This window comes from Solenopsis invicta, chromosome 8 (assembly GCF_016802725.1).
Source record: "Solenopsis invicta isolate M01_SB chromosome 8, UNIL_Sinv_3.0, whole genome shotgun sequence".
In the NCBI taxonomy this organism is placed as follows: Eukaryota; Metazoa; Arthropoda; class Insecta; order Hymenoptera; family Formicidae; genus Solenopsis; species Solenopsis invicta.
In genome coordinates this window covers 8296963-8318227 of record NC_052671.1, presented here as the reverse complement: position 1 = coordinate 8318227, position 21265 = coordinate 8296963, and the positions used below count along the sequence as shown (strand labels likewise).

General features: G+C 33.3%; 6 protein-coding genes across 9 annotated transcripts; 4 read left to right on the top strand and 2 right to left on the bottom strand.

Moving 5' to 3' along the window:
• The first annotated feature begins 446 nt into the window (after positions 1-446).
• Positions 447-2324, top strand: LOC105208024 (chymotrypsin-like protease CTRL-1). The gene is made up of 7 exons (XM_026130105.2): positions 447-670; positions 737-952; positions 1252-1377; positions 1492-1673; positions 1760-1858; positions 1948-2120; positions 2201-2324. The coding sequence occupies exons 1-7, from the start codon at positions 480-482 to the stop codon at positions 2303-2305; spliced, it is 1092 nt and encodes a 363-aa protein (XP_025985890.2). The 5' UTR covers positions 447-479; the 3' UTR covers positions 2306-2324.
• On the bottom strand, positions 1886-4498 carry LOC105207964 (protein lin-52 homolog). The gene is made up of 5 exons (XM_011177661.3): positions 4431-4498; positions 4017-4360; positions 2774-2851; positions 2605-2700; positions 1886-2535 (listed from the first exon to the last, which is right to left on the bottom strand). Exons 2-5 carry the CDS (start codon positions 4045-4047, stop codon positions 2402-2404), a joined length of 339 nt encoding a protein of 112 aa, XP_011175963.1. The 5' UTR covers positions 4048-4360; positions 4431-4498; the 3' UTR covers positions 1886-2401.
• LOC105207963 (protein PET117 homolog, mitochondrial) lies at positions 2402-4566 on the bottom strand. Of its 2 annotated transcripts, none has more exons than XM_011177660.3 (5): positions 4431-4566; positions 4017-4360; positions 2774-2851; positions 2605-2700; positions 2402-2535 (listed from the first exon to the last, which is right to left on the bottom strand). In XM_011177660.3, exons 1-2 carry the CDS (start codon positions 4520-4522, stop codon positions 4219-4221), a joined length of 234 nt encoding a protein of 77 aa, XP_011175962.1. In that variant the 5' UTR covers positions 4523-4566; the 3' UTR covers positions 2402-2535; positions 2605-2700; positions 2774-2851; positions 4017-4218. The 2 variants fall into 2 exon arrangements, with proteins under 2 accessions (XP_011175962.1, XP_025985889.1); XM_026130104.2 differs by having other exon boundaries at positions 2605-2694.
• A 2507-nt stretch (positions 4567-7073) lies between these two features.
• On the top strand, positions 7074-9025 carry LOC105208010 (tRNA 2'-phosphotransferase 1). Of its 2 annotated transcripts, XM_026130051.2 has the most exons (3): positions 7074-7223; positions 8211-8706; positions 8876-9025. In XM_026130051.2, exons 1-3 carry the CDS (start codon positions 7212-7214, stop codon positions 8887-8889), a joined length of 522 nt encoding a protein of 173 aa, XP_025985836.1. In that variant the 5' UTR covers positions 7074-7211; the 3' UTR covers positions 8890-9025. The 2 variants fall into 2 exon arrangements, with proteins under 2 accessions (XP_025985836.1, XP_011176034.2); XM_011177732.3 differs by having other exon boundaries at positions 8211-9025.
• On the top strand, positions 8848-12849 carry LOC105207967 (poly(A) RNA polymerase, mitochondrial). Its single transcript, XM_026130050.2, has 4 exons — positions 8848-9185; positions 9647-9750; positions 9856-10158; positions 10232-12849. Exons 1-4 carry the CDS (start codon positions 8935-8937, stop codon positions 11752-11754), a joined length of 2181 nt encoding a protein of 726 aa, XP_025985835.1. The 5' UTR covers positions 8848-8934; the 3' UTR covers positions 11755-12849.
• Positions 12850-13269: 420 nt separating this feature from the next.
• LOC105193757 (serine/arginine repetitive matrix protein 1) lies at positions 13270-19252 on the top strand. 2 transcript variants are annotated; one of them, XR_005575316.1, is made up of 8 exons: positions 13270-13638; positions 14418-14784; positions 15116-15748; positions 16108-17005; positions 17190-17238; positions 17402-17431; positions 17688-18665; positions 18704-19252. XR_005575316.1 is itself a non-coding variant. In XM_039452416.1 (7 exons), exons 1-7 carry the CDS (start codon positions 14438-14440, stop codon positions 18865-18867), a joined length of 2856 nt encoding a protein of 951 aa, XP_039308350.1. In that variant the 5' UTR covers positions 13273-14437; the 3' UTR covers positions 18868-19252. The 2 variants fall into 2 exon arrangements, 1 of the variants encoding a protein (XP_039308350.1); XM_039452416.1 differs by having other exon boundaries at positions 13273-14784; positions 17688-18581; positions 18863-19252.
• The last annotated feature ends 2013 nt before the right edge of the window (positions 19253-21265 follow it).

Below are 21265 nucleotides of genomic sequence, written 5' to 3'. Positions count from 1 at the left end.
CCTTCTGTTATCTTCGAGAAATCTAGGTAAAGCGTAACACAGTTCGCGCTTAATCGTTTAATATGTATACGCGTGATCGTCACAGTTCCGGCGGATGTGCGAATAATGCTCTAGTCAAGGTAACCGAGAGAAACAAAATTGTCTATCGCATACAGGTGCGCGATGCAACGAAATCAGTTCATCATCCGGTGCAGACGATGTTAGTCGTGAACGCGAAACTGACAAGATCTATCTGCATTAATCCGTCGCATTTCGGGAAACGCAACGAACTTCAGAAAGACCGTCTGAAAGAGAACGATAATAATCTCTTTAAAAAGTCAATCAACCTTGCAGATTCCTTTCATAAAAAAGAAATTTGCATTTTATTAGATTTCGCTTCTCGAAGCCAATTGGCGACATCGAGATCTCAACTTATATAAAACTAGAGTTTTTATTCTCGTCGAAAGTGCGACTATCTCGTTTGCATTTATATCCAGAAAATGTGCTACTGCCTGTTACTATTGTCTTTACTGCCGATCGTAACATCGGAGCTGTGCGGGTATCCTTGGTATCAGTACAATACATGCGAAAATAATTCTCTTTCTTGTCCCAGTGATCAGAAGTGCGCGTACATTGAGCAATGCTCGGCGGTTGCATCCCTAATGGATCGAAACGCACTATCTGCTCACAGGTAACGTGCTCGTTGTCTTTTAATTTCAAAGGGACGTATTTACACACGTGGATTTTTCAAACGCAGATTACGACAAGCTGTGTGCGGGTACGATCGAACGCGCATAAAAATTTGCTGCAGTGTCGACAGTTATACCGAACGGCCAGCATATCCAGACAGAGATCTGGATATATATCCGACGCAATCATCTTCAAACTTTCAGTGCGGAAAGACTATTGTTCGGAGTAATGTAGACACTTTAGGATCATATCCTTTTGTCGCAAGAATCGGTTTTATAAGCAAGTACTTTGCACGTATACAGAAATGCTTGCATATTATATAGAAGTTGCGTAATACGCAAGATGTCTCAGAAATCTCCAATTGTGTAACATTTAAACTTAAAACGCTATATCGTTTTAAGTCATTGATTTTTCATTGAAAGTATTGACGATTTCAAATCTCTGAACATGTAAGGCGGAGAATTTCTGTGGCATCATGCATATAGCAAATTATATACAATTTTGTTTATTCGAAGGATGAGAGAGAGAGAAAGTTAGCTATATTTCTTTTATTATATAAGACATGCGTTTTCAGACTGTTAGCAAGAATTCGCTTTCAGATACAGTAACGGGTGAGATCAAATACTCGTGCAATGGCGTGATTGTTAATGAGCGTACCGTATTGACTACAGCTACATGCGCACTCGCGAAATTGAACAGATACAAAATGTACGTATATAGCAGTCGAAAATAAAATATAACGAATGATCGTTGCTCAGATTTTCGATCGTAGCATTGAATTATAGCATGCAATAATCATAATAATCCTTGGTTCATATTTAGATGCTCTGTGCTTATTGGTGAATATAATACAGAGTCGAATCCAGATTGCAATGATTTGTTTTGCGGACACAATACCAGTAGCCACGACATATCGTATGTAGTAAAACATCCGGGCTACGACGCCGCAAGTTTTTCCAAAGATATCGCCTTACTTCGCTTGAAGAAGGCTATCGATTTTACAGGTATGTACAATTCTTAAATATATACGTGTTGAAGGAACTGTGACGGTCACACAGCCTGAAATAGCAATATATCCGGTCTTCTTCAGCCACAGCTCAACCAATCTGCTTTATACCGGAAGACAGATATGTTAGCCTAGGAAGTACATGCACTGTGGTCGGCTGGGGAAAATTGTCAGGTCAGAAAGGTATCGTATTAATAGAACAAACTATCGTAAAGCATAAAACTGTAAGCTGTGTTTATGTAACGTTCAAGTGCTGTAACCCTGTAATCCAGCGCAACCACTGACGCAACAGTCATTACAACTAGAACTCGTACCTAAGCAGCAGTGCTCGGACTATTTAAGCCAAGCTCTATCTGTCGAATTATGCGCCAAAGGAAACTGTGAACCTTGCTCAGGTTACAGCGGTAGTCCTCTGTTATACAAATATGCGGACACATATTTCCTGGTATGTTATCAACATAAATATTTACATATACTACAGATGTAGTTCACATATTTATGTTTTACATTTTTTTTTTTAATCAGGTTGGAATCCTATCATTTGGGTCTAGTTGTGACTCAAGCACCATTTTTCCATCTGTATTTGTAAATGTACAGACATATACAAGATGGATCTTAGAAAATTCTTAAGGTTGCAAAAATATAAAAACGTCCCAAAACGTTTTTTTTTTAAATACCGATTATTGCATTTTCATGAGTTTTATTTTTTTTCAAATCTAAGATAAGTTATTTATGTTTAAATATATTTAAATATTTGCCGCGTGTCATTTCCTTAGCCTCTTCTAGACCCAGCTGATAAGCTAAATCGTGCAGTCTTTTCACTTCCGAGATAAGCCCGGTCATTGACAAATTACCCAGTTCTGCAAGAAAATATTTTACGGTATTTAGCAACAGGATGAAGAATTATATGTTAATGCATATCAACTCACGATGCACATGGCTTATGTCATCCTGCGACATCGCAGCCCAAAAACATGGTTCTGTCTGCGGTGAATTTTGAGCAACAAACTCATGTACACCTGGAACTTCATTGCTCGCTACATATATGATGTATTGTGTATACATGACTTATCAATAATCCTTGAAAAGTGTACTCACTCTGCTCAGGCCATAGATCGGGAGATGCTCTATCCAATTTCTCTAGACTCATGAGACTCTCCTCTAGGCAAGACAACTCTACAAAACAAGAATTGATTATTTATTAACTTTTATTATATTTGGAATATTTTTATTACAATATTATGGAACATTATCTTATCCATATTTGTATAAGTTGTGCAGCTTTAATTCTATTATAATAAACAAAATAATACAGATTAATCCATATATCTTATATAAATATTTAGAATTGAAGCATTTGATATAAACTTGAATCTTTTATTTTGTTACACAAAGCAAAACATTAACAAGTAGGTAAATATAGACAGAAAATAAAATGTAAGTATTTAATACTTTAAATAGTAAAAATTTGTAAGCATGACTCAGTAGTAATTCTGTTACTAAGAAATGTTACATCATTATATTATAGATGCATAACTTTTTTATTATATATAATATCTGTGCAACGACAGTATAAACCTGATATTTCACATGTCATGTGACAAATTTTTTAAACTTTTTAACTAACAATAGACTAAAGAAATATATGTAATGAGTCTTCAGAAGAGTTCTATCTTACAGCCAATCAATGATGTTTGACAAGCTTATGGCACATGAAATATTAAGCTAAAGATACCAACAATATCTTAGGGTGAGTTTGGAAAGACTGCTGTTAGCACTATTTGTATTTTCTGTCTTTATCACTCTTTACATGTAAAACAAGGATAGAATAATGCAAATAGCGCTAATAGCATCTCCATAAACACACCCTTAACCAGGAAATAATCACCTGGGATATTTTTACTCCAGCAATGAGAAAATAAAATTCAGTACAACAGTTTTTGTTACCAATCAAGAATTTGTAGCTATTTTTTCATTGCTCTTTAAAAAATGTAAATATTAAATATAAATAATTTACGCGAAGAAACTAGGTGACTATTTGTAATTTAACAAGTTACAAAATCGTGCTACAGAATACATCTTCGCGACTTTTTCTTCTCTGAAAAACTTCTCATGTATAACGACCAATAATAGTATCAATACAATAAGCATAAAAAATATTGACTACAAAAGAATAAAATAAAATCGTTTAAAGAAGTTCGTCGCTTTATATCGCTAATATATTTAATATATTTGGTATACGATTATAACCCCAATGTAAGTACAAAAACGGAGCAAAAGTACACTTCAAAGTAGCAAATACTAGGGCGCTTTTGTTCTACTCGTGAAGCTTCAAACTTACCTGGTTGATCCACTGATTCGTCCGTGGCCATAACGATCACGTAAAAGCTATAAATCTACTCAAGAGAAGGACGCTCCAACGGGTTCTCGACGCGCATACAAAATGGAGTGAAACGACCGAGCGGAATACTTCATATATGTTCTTCTTTTACTCCTTATGAAAATTCTCAAGTTACAAGACTAATAGGCAGGCGTAACAATTGTTACGTATCGTTCTCTCGTAGTAATTCTCCTCTGCGCAGTTCCTTTGCTAGCTCGGCCTGCTGCTGCAGAATGTAGACATTTTCTGCCTTTCGGCGCTCACGTCGCTCGATGTCGCGTATCACACCGAGGTGCAGCTGCTCCCTGAAACAAATTTGCGACGCAAGACGTTAGCCGTCGAGAACGTTAAAACGTCACGCAGCTCGGTATCTACCTGTCATAAGCCTGCTTGTAATGCACATAGCCTATTATTCCGATGGACGATATGCAACATACACCGAAAGTGATTTTAGACGCACTCGACATTCTATGGAGGAACGGTGCTGAACGGCGCAGTTATCGCCGCGAAGTTGCTCACGCGAGGCACGACGGGACAATCGATTATAATCGATTCTCTTGCACGCGCGCGCGCTATTTGACTTTGTCAATCGGACTCTTGCTTCTTTATTTAATTTGTAATATCAAAAAAAGATAAAATTTGAAGAAAAAGCTTAAAATTGCATTTTGAAAGATTTATTTATTTATCACAATTCTAAATTGAGCAAAAATTAGTAACGTCACGTTTATTAAACTGAAAACCAAATTAATAATAAATAATGCTAATTTGCATTTGAATGTGAACTTGTGAACAAAAGAATTTGTTGTAAAAATTACCACCTTAATCAGGATTCAAACTTTTCGACTTTCTGGGAGACGAATGTTTTAGCCAACTCGACCACTGAGACTCAAAATTCAGATTTTATTAAATCTATCATTAAATTTTGCTTAGTTTTAGTACAATTGATATGTATATAATTATCTAGCTAATAATCATTTATGTGTGTGAGCATTAACAGATAAATATATAAAAAAAGTACATGGATTAAATATAAAAAACTTTTATTAATTATTAATTCAAATCATCGCAATTAACTGTTTGAGTTAAAAAAGTGAACAAATTTTAAATTTTTAAATTTTGGTCTTATTTTTATATTTTGATTTCTAAAAAATTTTAAAAATAATTTAATTTTAAACCTATCGCACATAAAATGCATAAAGGTGCAGTTACATGCCAAGCGTCGAGCAGCAGATTTCGTTGATTGGCTGCTGTTGAATTTTGAATCAGCAGCCAATCAACGAAGTCTGTCGCTTACGCTCGATGCTGCGTGTAACAGCACCTTAAAGGGCCTCGCACAAGAAATGCATAACGTAACATAAGCACAAGATAAGACCAAGAGGCCAATGAGCATCCAGCATAAAGTTGCCATATTGATTTACATAACATTTTCATTGGTACGTTCGTCTGTTGTGCTTATGTTATGTTATGCATTTTATGTGCGAGACCCTTAAGGCTATAACACACACTTTCCATAACAAAAGACGTACCATAAGAATTAGCCAATCACAGTCGAGAATTCAGATTCTTATTTCTTAATTCTCTACTGTGATTGGATAATTCTTACGGTACGTCTTATGGTTACTGTTATGGAAGGTGTGTGTTATAGCCTTTAAGACCCTTAACAGACCACAAACGTAGCATAAGGCCGTTGAACCAATGAGAATCTTATGTAAATCAATATGACAAGTTAATGCTAAATGCTCATTGGTCAGCAATCTTACGTTAAGCTGATTCTATATAAAATACATAACAGAGCATAACATAAGGATTTGGCGTGATTTAGCGTTGGGCTAAATAAATTCAAATATCTTTATAAATTAATAACTTATTAACTATTACAAAAATCACAAATTTGTACACCCAAGGACTTTGATTCTGTCCATGGGGAAATTTTCCAAACTGAGAAGTCACCACTTTCTACATACTCGCAGTTTATGATTAATGAAACGACTAGAGCTTATTGGTCGTTACGTTAATCATGAACTGTAAGTATGTAGAAAGATAACGACTTCTCAGTTTGGAAAATTTCCCTATGGACAGAATCAAAGTCCTTGGGTGTACAGAATTTTTCAACTCAATTTAGTCCATTCTATCTGCATGTGACTACTTGGTTATATGTTATAAGACAGCCTGTATATTTTATCTTTAATACCTTTTAATATAAATATCTATGTACGTGTTTATTTACATGTAAATAAAAATTACAAAGTTAACATTTGTAGATATGTACTTTTTTATAATTTTAATTGTACAAATCCGTAAGTTAAATTGTACAATATTTATTAATAATATCACCGACGAGAGACTATTAAAGACCGTCAACCCTGGGTAAATTTTCGAGGCTGTTACTGGGGCCCCAGGGGCCCGGCGGTAATTGAAGAGCAATGACGTTAACGACTATATGATTGTTGATACAAATATTTGAGTAATACGTTATTAAAATCTTGATTTTTTTATTATACAAATACTTTATAAGCAAATATGCATACTTATATTTAATAATATCATTGTATATTGCTTTAAAATTGTAATTCTTTTTGATCAGTTATTATCTCTGTCGATAATCAAACTTGGATGTTAACACATCAAAACTGCAATTTTTAATAAAAATCGAGAATTTTTGGGTTACAAATACATAAGCATATCTATGAAACTTCAAGATAACAATAAATTATAAAATTAGTACTGTATTGTCAGTTTATCATTAAAAATTTAACAGTCACACAAACTCCCGTAAGGTTAGCGGTCTTTAACAGTCTCTCGTCGGTGATAATATTAAACTAATGTTAAAAAATTTAAATTTGCCGCTTAATAATGACGTGTAAGGAACCTTTCTCATTGGCTGTTTATCATTAAGATGCGCAAGAGCATACCCTTCTTTTTCTATCATGGCAGCGTGAAGTCCATATCGTCCATACCATTCATGAACGCAAAGATGATGTATTCTGTGGCTAAAACATATTAACAGGTATTTTTGTTGATTTTTGTCGTTACAATTAATTAACATTTTGCAAACATTGTGACGTTAAAAAATTATATTAAATCATTTATCTTTAAATAACATAAAGAAAATCGGTTAATTTGGTTCAAGGAAAGGTTGCGTGCTACGCTAATTTCATGTTTTCAAAGGTTAGACAATGATGTAACAAATTACAAAAAAGAAGTTTGTGTACTTTTATCCTCAATTATGGCTTGTGTCAATGTGGTAATACGATTGCATGTAAAAAATATCTCTAAGAACGATATTTATAGTCAATTGTTCTTATATTTAAGATCGTCTTAAGTATCACCTGAAGATGTCATTAACCAATTAGAAAAGCGTATTAGCATCTTGAGATATTATTTAAAACGATCTTGAAATAAGAATAGATTATGAATACCAGCCTAGATATCTGTTTTTAACGAGAATTAAATACTTTTCTACGTTGGTACATCATTTGCTTTTTTTTGTCTGAAACATTTTATTATTTATTATTTATATTATTTATTTGTATAATATTGCGACTAGAAGATTTACAGTGCTGGTTTTTCAAACTACAATAAAAAATATTTCTATAAATGGTTATTGATATGCCACTGGAAGAACTTTCTACCATCTCAATTCCTGTTTAGGACGAATAAATGTTGAATAACATAAGCATTCCAAAGTCAGTGAAATATGTAACATACCATTTGCATATTATTATATTGTCTTTTTTACTTCTCTCTTTGTTTTATAGTTATAATTTGTATATTTTAACATTTAATTTGTGTTTGCTATTTAAGATGGTTAAACATTATATTTTTGTTATAGTTACAGTAAATCATTAATAGAAGCTACTAATAAACTTACTACTAAAATTAGGTGTAATATGATTGCTACTGAAAGAATAGAATAATTGAAGATATTCTTTTAAGAGAATTGGCAAGAAAATTATTAATATTATTATAATAATAGTAATAACAACAACAGTTATTTTTTATAGATTTCTATTAGATTTTTATATAGATTTTTGTCAAGAAAATATATAAACTTCTATAAAAAATGTAACAATGTCACAAACTGCCATTTACATTTCTATAATCCATTTAATTTATATAATTAATGATGCCTATAATAAATGTTATTGTTTCTAGAATCAAAGTAAAAACGACATTGCACTTAGCAAAAGATTATCGTATCTACTACGCCATGGAGCTGTAAAAGAAGGCTTAAATATTAAACCAAATGGTTTTATTACTGTTGAGGACCTGTTAAATAAATCACTGCTTCAGTATACAATTGACGATATCAAGAGAGTAGTAAAAACAAATAACAAGCAAAGATTTACCCTTGCAACTATTGATGGTATTTTAAAGATTAAGGCCAATCAAGGTCACTCTATACCCACAATCAATCAACTGAGTTTGAGAATACTTGAATTTATAGACTTTGACATAATTCATGGGACTTATCTTAAATATTGGCCAAAGATAAAAACTGAAGGTCTATCACGTATGAAGAGAAACCATATTCATTTTGCAAAGGGATTAAACTTTATCAACGGTTTACGTCAAAGCGCCGATCTTTTTATTTATGTCAATTTTGACAAAGCAAAGGAAGATGGCTTGATATTTCTTGAATCTGAAAATGGTATTGTTCTTTGTGCTGGAAATTCAAAAGGATTTATTGAAACAAGATATTTTTTGAAAGTGATAACTAGAGACGGTCAAACATTAAATTTTAATTAAAAATATTGACCTTTGTCTTTTTATTTTTATATAACGGATTGTTATTAAGAAACTAATATTTCCTGCTACAGAAACAGAGACATAACTAAGAAACTATAATAAATTACAATTATTCAAATAACTTTGAATCATGGAATCTAAATCAAATGAATCTGTCAAGTATAAGAACAAACAAATTGCTACAAGTTCAAAAAGTCAAGAAACAAAAATAGAACAAAAAGCACATGAAGAGGAACATTATTTACCAGGAAAGTCACTTTGTGTTGCACCTTTACCAAAAACTATATCGCTAGATGATTTAGTGAAGTTTCTTTATCAGTTTGGGACAGTTAAAAGACACCATACTGGACGGAATTGCTTTTGGATTGAGTACACTGATAGGTAATTTATAATAAATTTTTATGACAGTATATGTAAGAATAAATTTCATCTACCTAGTTATGTTTATATATACATACACACATATATAGATCTACTGTTACGCACGCGCACACACACACACACACACACACACACACACACACAAAAACTTGTTGTTTTTGTTGTTCTTTTCTAAAGAATGTAAAGATCTGCTATTTTTTGTTGCAAAACAACTAAAATGGAACCAGTGTTCTATAATAAAATTAGAGTTAATTCTATAATAATTCACATATTTGCAAATTAAGAAAATTTTGAACAAACTATTTTTTTCTCTAATGTTTTTTTGGAATAAATATTCTTTGGTATATTTATTATCATTATTTAAGAATAGAAATCATATAAATATTCTTCGTATTTAGAAACATGTCAACAAATATATGTATTATTCTATAAAGTACTATATTTGTGCTCCATTGTTGCAGCAAACCTGTTGATATTTTAATGAGTAGGACAAATTGGCTACCAAATGAAAGGTTATGTTTAAAAAGACTGAAGAAAAACGGAGGAAATTTTGACTCTGATAAAAGTAAGTACTACAAAGTTATTATAGATTTAACAATAAATGCAATTACTATTTTCTATTTTCTTATGGTGATGATGTAATATACATTGCTTATTTATTATTTTATAGCGCCACAGCAAAAAAATACTACGCCGAAAAAACCTGAAGAGGAAGATCCAATAAGTTACGATCGGATAAAAAGTGTTATTGACAACGAAGTGACATTCGACAACCAGTTGGCAGCACTATTAAACGCAGTGCAACTTACTGAATTTGAATTATCGATGAGATATGATATCATTTGCACTCATCTGGATGAAATATTCAAACCAATTTTCCCAGAATGTAAAGCGTATAGGTTTGGTTCAACATTGGCGCAATTAAGTTTTAAAGAGAGTGATTTAGATATTTACATGGACGTCGGTAGAATCGGTAAGATTTTCTAATTTTGCTATTGTACATGAATATCATTGCATGTTTAAGCAATATCTTTATTCGGTTTAAGGTTTACATCCATACTATAACAAACCTGATATTCCATCACATGTATGGACGCCAATGATTTTCAAAAGAGTGAGAAGAGTTATGTATAGTATGAAAACTGTATTCTCCAACATAATATCAATTCCTAAAGCGAAAACACCTATTATAAAGTTTCGTTATATACCGACTAATGTCTCCTGCGATCTTTCTTTCAAAAACAGCCTAGGCATCTATAAGAGTAACTTCTTATATTATTGTGCATCACGTGATCCCCGTTTAAGACCATTAATGCTAATCATCAAGTACTGGGCAAAGCATTTTGGAATCTCGGGTATCGGAAGAATTTCCAGTTATGGATTAATATTGCTCATTATCTTTTACCTCCAGCAAGAATCAGTTGGTCTTCTTCCACCTTTACTAGATCTTCAGAGAACTTGTGAACCACAGATTATGAATGGGTGGCAAATAAATTTTAATGAACATACTGCATTACCACCTATTACCAACAACTGTAATATTGCAACTTTGCTCCATAAATTCTTTTCCTTTTACGGCGAATTTGATTTTAACTCTTGTGTAATTTGTTTATTGGACGGAAAAACATATTCAACTCCTGACTTCTTACAGCTAGATAAGTTACCTAATTACATGGATTTATACAAAAATTACGTCACGGATAATAGTACTAAGAAGTTGGATGTTCAAAAGCCAATATGCCTACAGGATCCGATCGAGCTTAATCAGAATACAGCTGCAAATACGTCGGATCGTGCGTTAATAGCATTTCAACATTGTTGCAAATTTAGCGCCGATATCTGTGCAGCTTCCGTAGCAAATAATTACGATTACTTATTGACCAAGATATTCAGTACAATACCTCCTCAATTGACGCAGCTGAAGAAAAAGAGGAAGAAGTTTAAAACTATAATAAGAGCTGGTCGTTTTGTTCAGGCTGGATTACCAGAAGATTTTGAAACACGTACAGATATTACTAATAAGGAGCAGTATGTGAAGGATAATTGGTATTTCGTCACTTTTAATCTCATAAGAGACATCTTGGAGTTAATCTTCAAGTTGCAAGTCGAGGTACTTCTTGATCAAGAAGCGAAGCAGCAGAAAGTTGAAGTACTGTCCGACGTACATACTAGAGATCACCAAAAAATAACATTTCACTGCACAGGAGATAAATGTGTGTGGTACAATAGAAAGAAAAATAATAGAACTCTTTTAGATGTTCAGTTAAGTCTTCTTGAGAAAGAAGCAAAAATATCGGACATAATAGTAAAACAATTTGATGAACATGATAAGGGAAACAACGTAAAACTAGATTTTATATGTACGTTAGAAAAGTCGGATAATCCTGTAGCAGTGATCATAATAGTAAACGATGAGAACAGTCAAAATCACATCATTCGACAATTTGAGTGTTTCGTAAACAGTTGGATACCAAAAATAATAAACAAAACATTTCTACACATGTTGCAGTTCAAAAAAACCTACGATCAATTGATATATATCGCCGAGTGTCATCAAAAGTCACGATGATCATGAAAATGTACATCATATACTTTCTGGCATGGACCAAATTAGCAGTTTATTTCTCATGATAGCCTGTTAATGCATTAATATATAACGTAATATAACTCTGATCATATTTATCAAACTGGATTGTTTCTGTTAATTTAGAAAATATAAATCCAGAGTGTCTTCAGAAAGCATATATATATATAAATGAGAGTCAAGAGAACTACCTGGTAAAAAATCGTACATCAAATATAAATATGTATAAAATATGTTTTCTTTGTCTTGTATGATCTCTCTATATGTACAGGAAAAATGGAAGAATAATTAGAAAAGTAACTTGTATTATTTTTTATACAAGAAAAAAATTTGCAATCATATATATCCTATATATAATTATATATACAGTTTTTTTATTTCCTTGAAGGGGGAAGGTCTATATGGACTGATTCTGGCACTCTGCAAATTTTGTCTAAACTCGTGAAAATCTATATCTTGAGGACAATTACATTCAATTTTAATAATTCCAGCTCAAATGGAAATATTTAGTGTGGTTATCATATTTATTTTAAAAATATTTTGAATACTTGATGTTGAAAAAACTTTCAAAAAAAATGGCAATTGTATTGGAAAATCATTCTGAAATGGCAGTTTTCTCAATTTTTATTGCATTTGATGCTGACGCTTACATATTAGAATGCAAACAATACGTATCAATAAACCCTCCCAAACAAAAACATCTCCGTTTGAGCTGGAGTCAAATTATAAAACAGATCACAAAATATAGATTTTTACGGGTTTAGAAACAATTAGTAGAATCAGTCTTTATACTCTTTCTCTTTTACATTTTATTAGAAAGTGATTATTTTATATTTGCTAGAAAAGTATACTAATTTTTCAAATTTTTTTTTATAATACTACTTTGTATATTCTCTATGTTATGTTTTATTATATTTGATATTTTTTTACCAAGGTAGCTTCTATATATCATATAGTTTTCAACATTTATACTACTATGATATTAATTTGAATTATGTATTAGAATACTATCAAACTGTAATCTCGTACAGTAAGTATATATCTTATATATAGAATAAATGCAAGTTTTTACAAGCACAATAATGTTCGTATTTATCATTCCTCTCACGTGTCGAGGAATCGAAAAACGCGTCTTGGTACTAGATAAAAATTTAAGTTTTCAATCTCTTGAAATATTTTGGCTACAAATTCGTTTTTATTTAGATTATATAAAAAAAATACGCTGTGTTATTGTGTTGTATATACTGAGCATGGTCGGTCGGAAAGAAAGAAAAAAAAAAATTGTATATAATGATGGTATACTTTCTGCACTCAAAACGAGGTGGGTATAAAATTTGGTGTTGAGAACAAAGAAAGAAACGATTAGAAGTACAAAAAGTTCAATTACAAAGAACAGACCAAGGATATCCTTCCGAACTTCCTATGGTGGTCTTTTTCTTTCAACTTTTCTTTTTTTCTTTCTAACGTCATACGCACCCGTATACCTCATTCTGGGTGCTGAGAGTGCAGTACAGCATCAATAGCACGAAGAATCAGCGACTCCAGCGAGGAGAACGAGTCTACGTGCGTGTGCAGAAATAAAAACACCTTTGATACAGTTTGGCGAAACAACATGTAATAGAGGATTGTTGAATGCGATTGTTAACACATGTTAACAGTTCAGTTTGGTAAAACTGCGAGTGAACAATAACATTCAACGAAATATTGCGCTATATTTATCGATGTCGAGATACATCGTAGTGCACATCGCTCGCCATTGTTACATGGAGAAACTACGGAGGCAGCGAATACACATAAAATCGCAAAACTTTTTGTACGACAAAATATCGTACAGCTTATAAGTGTGCACTTTTGTGATCTGGGAATTAGGTTAGTTTCGCTAGGCGAGCAACATGGCGAGTTAAAGAGTGTTCGTTTTATCGAGCCCACGAGCATAGATATTCGTTCATACTTCGGATATTTTACTTGCACGCTCGAAACCTAGCGAATTTGCACCGTCATTTATCCCATTTTCCATCAACGATCATTCGGCCATACACTTTTCGGTTTTTACGTGAGGCTGCCTGCGCCAGGCAATCTTCCTCACGATGGAGAATAAGGCGGGAACCCTCGTGCTTTGATCTTTTTTATATCAATCAAACTGACAAATAAGCTCGGCGGAAAATTATTCCCCTTCCCGATCGTCGTACTTGTGCGGTACACATGTTCCACATGTCGAAGCACAGTGTTCATCGGTAATATACTTGTCAGCGCCATGAAATTGAATCTGTAAAAACTTGTGTGCACACTGTCCAGAGTTTAGATGCTTCTAAGGAGTGCACTGCATTGTTGAATTTGAATTACTAAACATGAAGTTAAAATACTCCTTACGTACTTAAGATCTACAAATGAGATGTACAGCTTTTGTAAAGTACAACAGTATACAGACTACAACAACGAATTGAGATAACGGCATAATCTAATGCCTTACATCATTTGTTTGATCATTTTCCATTCTACTTACATTTACTTTTGATAGACGAATTGTGATAGCAACATAAACATAAGAAGCATAAGATTATTAGAATTTAGTTAGATATCAAAAATTGTTGATTCTTGATTACTTAAAACTTAGGTAATCGCAAAAATAAAAAAAATTCTTGATTTAGACTGAAGTAATTGCAAATTAATGAGCAAAATGGATAATGCAAACGTCGAAAACCTTGAGATAAAGGAAAAAAAGGAAATAAAGGAAGAAATTCCAAATGCTAGTGGCAAGATAAAAGTGAAGAGACTTGACCAGATACTGGAGATGGACCCATTGTTAAAAAGTACTAATGACGATGTGCAGCGTGCAATCAAGGGTCTTAGGGAAATACCAGATGAAGAGCTGAAGGAGTTCCTCGACGACGAAGACTTTATGGAAGGACTGGATGTTGTGGACGCATGGGAAAGAGATGAAGATAAAAACCGTGAGAACGAGCAAAACAAAAACACAACAGGATCTGCAAAGCAGGGAGAGAAGCAATTGTCTAGGTAGTGTCATTAATGTAATTATAATAAATGATTTTTTATGTAATATTGTCACTACACTTGATATTAGAAATAAAGCTGTTGTATGTTCTTACTTACGAGAGACAACTTTCAATCATTGTAAGAAAATTACAATGATGCTACAACTTTTCTTAGTTTGAGTTTATTACATTAATTTGTACTGTACAAGTGTATTGTGTTCTAATTTTAACAATTTAGTTGTAAGTTACAAAATTATGTTGTCAGATAATTTTTACTTTTTGCTATGATGTATATATTTAATATGGAAGTTTGCATGCTCTGAGCAAACAAATGATGGTAAGAGTAATTATAGGGAACATCGCCCAGAGCCTAAAGGATCTCATACGAAAAGCCACAAGAAACCAAAGAAAGAAGAGAAAAAACGCGAGGAGGTTCGTCGGGATCCTTTGAAGAGCACCAAGGACATTGAAAGGGACAAGATGCGAACGAAGAGAGACACCGAAAGCAAGCTTCTTGCCGAAAAGGAGAAGGCGATCAAGCACTTGTTGGACTCTGACAACGTAGTCCCACCTGGCACGGAAACTGAAGCTATCCAAAGCATCGCGGAGAAACAGAGTAGAGAACGAGCTCAACGTGAAGCACGAAATAGAGACCATCGCAAGAGCAAATCGTTGGAACGTTATGGAAGACAGAGTCCATCACGGCGTAGAACTCCTGATCGATTTCGGCCGAGTCCCCCACGACGAAGAAGTCCTTTCGTCGCAAGTCCTGATCGTCGTAGGAGCGTAGAAAGACTTAAAAGTCCTTACAAATACAGCCCAAGTAGACGAAAAAATTCACCACGATACGACCGAAGAAGTCCCATAAGTCCAGATCGACGAAGAAGTCCTAGACGACTTAGCGGAGAACGGCGATCCAGCACAGATAGAAGATGGAGTCCCGGTGAGCGACTTCGTAAGAGACGCTCTGATTGGACGAATGAACGGTGAGGAGACAATATTCTTAACATCTTTGTTAAGAGATCTTTAAATACTTTAAAAACTCTTTCTGATTAAAGAAAGAGATTTAAAAGATTTACTATCATGTAGTTAAAAATTGTTATTTTTTTAAATGCTGCGTATTATTATAAAGTCACAAATATTATTTTGTGTATACCTGTAAATATGTTGTAATTAGTTATTTATGATAGATATAAATTTTTAAACTTTGCGTTTAAATTTTATATTGTATTGTATTTATATATATATATATATATATATATATATATATATATATATATATATATGTATGTATGTGTGATATAAAAATGTACTAGACTATATCTTAGTGATTATCTTGATTAAGCCGGAGAAGCCGATCTCGTGATCGAAGGAGTCGCAGTACGGAACGTTTAAGAAGACGATTGAGCCGTTCACCAGGAGGCAGACGATCGAGCCGTTCACCAGTAAGCAGACGATACAGCCCCCGTCGCCGAAGTCGCTCGCGTACACGTAGCAGATCATTGGAGAAGCGCACCAGGAAGCGTTCACCTTTCATCAACGAATTAGCAAGACAATTAAGAAACGAAGCGATGTCAACTGGCGTGAGTACAAGTGGATACGTGCCATCCGCGACGATGGAAGGAATTGCACCGTTGCTCAACCCGCCTACATTTAAGCAAGATGTAGAACCTAGGCCACCAACGCAGCCACCACCACAGCCGCCGCCACCACCACCGTCTCCGTACGTTCATCAGACGTGTTCAACGCCATCATCATCGACTATGATACCACCTATGCCAAGCGGACCACCGTTCATAAATTTTGATCTTATGTCGCGAGCTGCAACACCGATAATGAATTTCGAACCTATGCCCCCACCATCTCTAGTCCCAACCATAACTCCAACCAGTTATGCGTCCGGTCCTGTCCTTTACAATCAGCCGAATGCTGCTGCACCTCCGCCACCGGTGATATGTTCACCGATGCTTCCTATACCGACACCCTCGCCGCAGCCTGTACCTCCTCCGGTGATGGATCATACGCGTATGTCGTATAATTCGTCGTATACCGTACCCTTTGCGCAACAATCATCAGTTCAATTTGAACCTCCAAAAAAACCTTTAAACCACTTAATTACATCCTCCACATCGTCACAAAGTTACACAGAACAAAGACCAGCGTCATCGTCATACAACGAAGTTTACTCTCCGCATCAGGAACGAGTGAAGACACCCGAACCGCCAATCATCTCCAAACCAAAAGTAATTACAATACATACGATAGTGATGAGTATTTGGTTTTGTTTTAAATTCGACAAAGAGCTGTTTACTACATCACTATGTCGAAATTAATATATTTTTAATTCGTTGTACAAAGCATTGTTTTGTTGGATATTATATGTAAAAAAGAAATATATTAATATATTTTTATTACTTGATCTTGCAGCAAAAAACCAGCTTATCCAGTCTATTGGAAGCGTCTGTTTCGGCTAAAGGTGCGAGTATGTTTTTAACTTGTTATGTGTTGTGTAAAGATTCGTATAGATGAATTGATACAGTTTATTTTTTTTTGTTTGGCCACAAAGATACAACTGTTTTTTATGTATCCTATTTATTGAATACTAATTTTTCATATTGTTTTTTTATCATGTTCTTTAGATTCATCTAATATACCGGTGCTATATCCAGGTAAGAATTTTTACATTTTCAAATTTAATTTAAACTGCTAATAATCGTGCTACACGAACTGCGTGACAGTTTGATTAGATATGTAATTTAAAAAAAAGTGTACTTTTTGTTCAAAGACACTTTTCTCCTACATGATTTACTACATGCGTGAAGATCGCAAGAAGCATGACATAAAACATATTTTTATAAGCACATATTACGGCATATATAATTCGGAATTTTATTCTACGCGACTCTATTTTCTTTCCACTGATAGGATTCAAACCTGAAATAATGCGACATTGCGAACAAGCATTATGCAACCTTCCGATAGAGGATCCGCGTTTGAAAATGAAGGGTAGATTTTTCTACGATCGCACCGAAGAAAACGAAGAAAGTACCAAAGACGTTTCCGAAGACCATACATCGAATTCGATACTTTTGCAGACAAGCAAAACCAAAATATTTTGGAAAGAGAGCAACGCAGAACAGCCAGTACCGGTTCCGAAAGCAACTCAAACGCATAATAAGATCTGTCAAACAGATGAAGTGGAAACAGAAAGCAAGGGCGTACAAGTACGTGTTACAATGGCTGACGTTGCGTCGCAAGTTTATCCGGACGATCTTCAGCAGATAAAAGAAGAAAAGCGGCCGATACTGGATCGTTTAGATTGGAGCGCACGAGATACATATGAATATGGATCCAAGTATCGCGATGCAGATGATCTGAGATGTAGACTAAGTAATTCTTCGCAGAGACGTACTTTAAACAGGCAGATGTCTCCTTCTAGAAGATCTGAACAAGAGCGACATATAGACTCTATGGATCATGAATCTAGAAACGTGAGGTTGGAATCTCCTATTAGACACCATAGCAGAGATGATTTTGCTCCTAATGCACGTGATCACTATAGTCGTGACAGATATTCGCCGGATTATCATAGACGTTCTACGGAACGCGACGAATATCTTGACACAAGAAGCAATCATAGCCGTGGAGAAAGCCCAATGGAATTAGAAGACTCCGACGATGAATTGATGACTGGTCATACATTTCCAAGAGGATCTGTAGAGTGGCCAGTGGGAAGAGAAAAAAGCTTAAGGGGTAAAAGTCATAATTTGCGAGGAAAGTATATAGGAAAACCATATCGAAGTCGTGGAAACTTTCGGGGCAAGTTTTAAAATTATTTTAAATTTATTAGATATCCAAAATAAGTATTGTTTCAATATGATATGAATAATTTCGTTAACATTTATATATATATATATATATATATATATATATATATATATATATATATATATATAACAACGAAAAATATTTTAAACATTTACATACTTAAATGATTAGTTAATTAACAAACGATATTGATTTTGACAATTTTGATAATATTATGTGCATGAAATTATTTGATGTTAAAGGATAAAAAGTGAAGAGAATGCAATTTTCAGGATAAACATTCCAAGTATGAATTTATGGTGAACAACAGTGAAAAAATAATGATACAGTATATGTTCAAATATCTGTGATCAAAGGATTATTTGTGCATACTACGCTGGAATGGGCATCAGTGTTCGCAAAAACATCATATCACCATCTGTCTTTTCTTATATTATGAAAGTTGTTATAATCAAAATGATATATGTGCTTACATGTATTCTTACGTTGTAAGATCATGATAACGCTAACACTTCGACTTTTGTCGTTTTGTTCGCTATTTTTACTGTATATTACTACAATAATACATTTAATGTAAGAAAAATACAATCTCGCAACTAAGAAAACACAGTATATGTAATAAAGATATAATAAAACAATTAAAACAAGAATAATAAAAATTACGAATGAGATGTTTATTGCAAAAATTAGAAAACAATTATGCATTAATTTTATTTTTTATTCTAAAGGTAATGTTAAAAAGATACTTGTTTTATTTTTAGATTTCAATATATTAATTGTTTATGTTCCTGTATAACAGGAGCTCTATTTGATAAATCGCTTTATGTAAAATTAGAATTACACGGTTAGTTGTAAATAGATTTTTAAGTTATGTCTTATTTTTTTCTTTTTAGAAATCAAACGGTGCGCTGCTAATCTCAAGTGGTTGCATGCATTGCGCGGTACCGCTCAAGTATTGCAACATGTTGTGTAGCTTGTTTCGTCTCGCACGTCATTCGTAATTTTTTGCTTCTCTTTAATAAGTCTCATCCGCACTTATTTTTTGCCCTATTTTATATATTGTGATTTTCATAACGTCTTATTGAGTGCCATCTTATATCACGCGAATTACTAATATCGTAATAATTACGAAACTAATTATTATGATACAAGTGTCCGTGCATAAGATTCCGATTTGTTAATGCTATATTCTTTTTTTACCAAGCAACTACGCAAAATGTTCAATTGTAATTAAAATGTAGTTTTTTAAAATAATTGTTTAAGTTGTGATAATGAAAAAAATTGAATTGGTTTTTTTAAGTAAAAATTCAAACTGGAAATTATTCTTTGTAATCATATTTTGTAAATGATGAAATAAATATTTTCAACAAAGTTATTAAAACATAATAATCTTCATGTACATTTAATTATAATATAAAGTAACAGGTTCTCACATACGCAAACTAACAAATTTCTGATTCTGTTTTCATTTATTATATATTGATAAAAATTATTTATTATTACTATTATTAGTAAAAGTATTATATATATATATATATATATATATATATATATATATATATATATATATAATTATATGTATTATTAGTAAAATTATTAAAAGTATAATATTTAAATGCTTTCAGGAAACAATATAAATCTATATTTTTGTAAAAGTGTAATTATGATGTAAGGCATTATATAATTATACTTTATTTCAATTTTTTATAACAAAAGTGTTTTACGCATTTATGTTTATAACTATCTGTGCCATTAATTAAAGATTTCATAGTCTGTTTGATTATATAAAGTGCTGATTGAAGCAAACAGGCAACAACTAATTGATTTTTATCTGTACTTTATAAATGAAAACTTTGTTTTTGCAATTTAGAGGGACGATGATTTGTGAACATATCCATCAGCGGCGCTTTAGAAAAAATAATCGTAAAATTTTAAATACAACGTAAATCTGTAGCAGCGTGCTCTTTAGAAGTTAATTGCGCTGCAAATTGCATTCTTTTAATCTTCCGACACGACCGCTTCGATTCAAATTACTCTAGCGAGCAATTTATACTGCAATTTACTGCACATTCATAGTTTATGAACGTCCGGTTTAGATCGCTCGCGAATGCTACTTGGCGCTTTGCCTTTGATACGAATGCATCATCGCTCGATGATCTCGGCGGAAATCTTAATAGAAGGACACGTCAATTCGACCACATCGCGGCGCGAGTCGATTTCCCGATTACCGAGTGTGGTTCGTGATTCATCCTAAGTTATCATGCGCTTTTCAATATTCCTCTCTTAGTCTTTCTTTCTGCGTCTCCTTGGCCGAATTGCAGTTCTTGCTTTTCTTGATTATGCAATTGATCGCTCCTCATTCGAAATCCGATCGCCTCGTGACTGAAAACTCAGAAGTTTAAGAACCAGTCATCGATCGCTGAATCCAAAGCCAAGTTTTTTTTTGCAATGATCAAACGAAACGCTTACGACTTTCCGGGAAGCGAAACAATTGCATTTTTCATGAAAGTTTATTTTACATTTAGCAATTGGCCTTATTCACGATTATTATGAAATGACGATTGGAAGCTGCAACATTCACTCTGTTCCAATCGAACGAATTCACATTGATCAATTTAATAAATCTATTGTCTCGAGAGAGGAAAGATTTTTTTTCTCATTTTAACTTGGATTTT

Excerpts from the sequence above, each read along its gene's own strand:
- LOC105193757 (XM_039452416.1), top strand. The coding sequence starts at position 14,438 with ATGAGCAAAATGGATAATGCAAACGTCGAAAACCTTGAGATAAAGGAA. Across the intron at positions 14,785-15,115 it reads GGAGAGAAGCAATTGTCTAG|GGAACATCGCCCAGAGCCTA; the intron begins GTAGTGTCATTA and ends GAGTAATTATAG. Across the intron at positions 17,432-17,687 it reads TATACCGGTGCTATATCCAG|GATTCAAACCTGAAATAATG; the intron begins GTAAGAATTTTT and ends TTCCACTGATAG.
- LOC105207964 (XM_011177661.3), bottom strand. The coding sequence starts at position 4,047 with ATGGCCACGGACGAATCAGTGGATCAACCAG. Across the intron at positions 2,701-2,773 it reads CGATCTATGGCCTGAGCAGA|TTCCAGGTGTACATGAGTTT; the intron begins GTGAGTACACTT and ends CGAGCAATGAAG. Across the intron at positions 2,536-2,604 it reads TGACATAAGCCATGTGCATC|AACTGGGTAATTTGTCAATG; the intron begins GTGAGTTGATAT and ends ATTTTCTTGCAG.
- LOC105207963 (XM_011177660.3), bottom strand. The coding sequence starts at position 4,522 with ATGTCGAGTGCGTCTAAAATCACTTTCGGTGTATGTTGCATATCGTCC. Across the intron at positions 4,361-4,430 it reads TACAAGCAGGCTTATGACAG|GGAGCAGCTGCACCTCGGTG; the intron begins GTAGATACCGAG and ends AATTTGTTTCAG.
- LOC105208024 (XM_026130105.2), top strand. The coding sequence starts at position 480 with ATGTGCTACTGCCTGTTACTATTGTCTTTACTGCCGATCGTAACATCG. Across the intron at positions 671-736 it reads AACGCACTATCTGCTCACAG|ATTACGACAAGCTGTGTGCG; the intron begins GTAACGTGCTCG and ends TTTCAAACGCAG. Across the intron at positions 1,378-1,491 it reads AAATTGAACAGATACAAAAT|ATGCTCTGTGCTTATTGGTG; the intron begins GTACGTATATAG and ends GTTCATATTTAG.
- LOC105207967 (XM_026130050.2), top strand. The coding sequence starts at position 8,935 with ATGGAATCTAAATCAAATGAATCTGTCAAGTATAAGAACAAACAAATT. Across the intron at positions 9,186-9,646 it reads TGGATTGAGTACACTGATAG|CAAACCTGTTGATATTTTAA; the intron begins GTAATTTATAAT and ends CCATTGTTGCAG. Across the intron at positions 10,159-10,231 it reads CATGGACGTCGGTAGAATCG|GTTTACATCCATACTATAAC; the intron begins GTAAGATTTTCT and ends ATTCGGTTTAAG.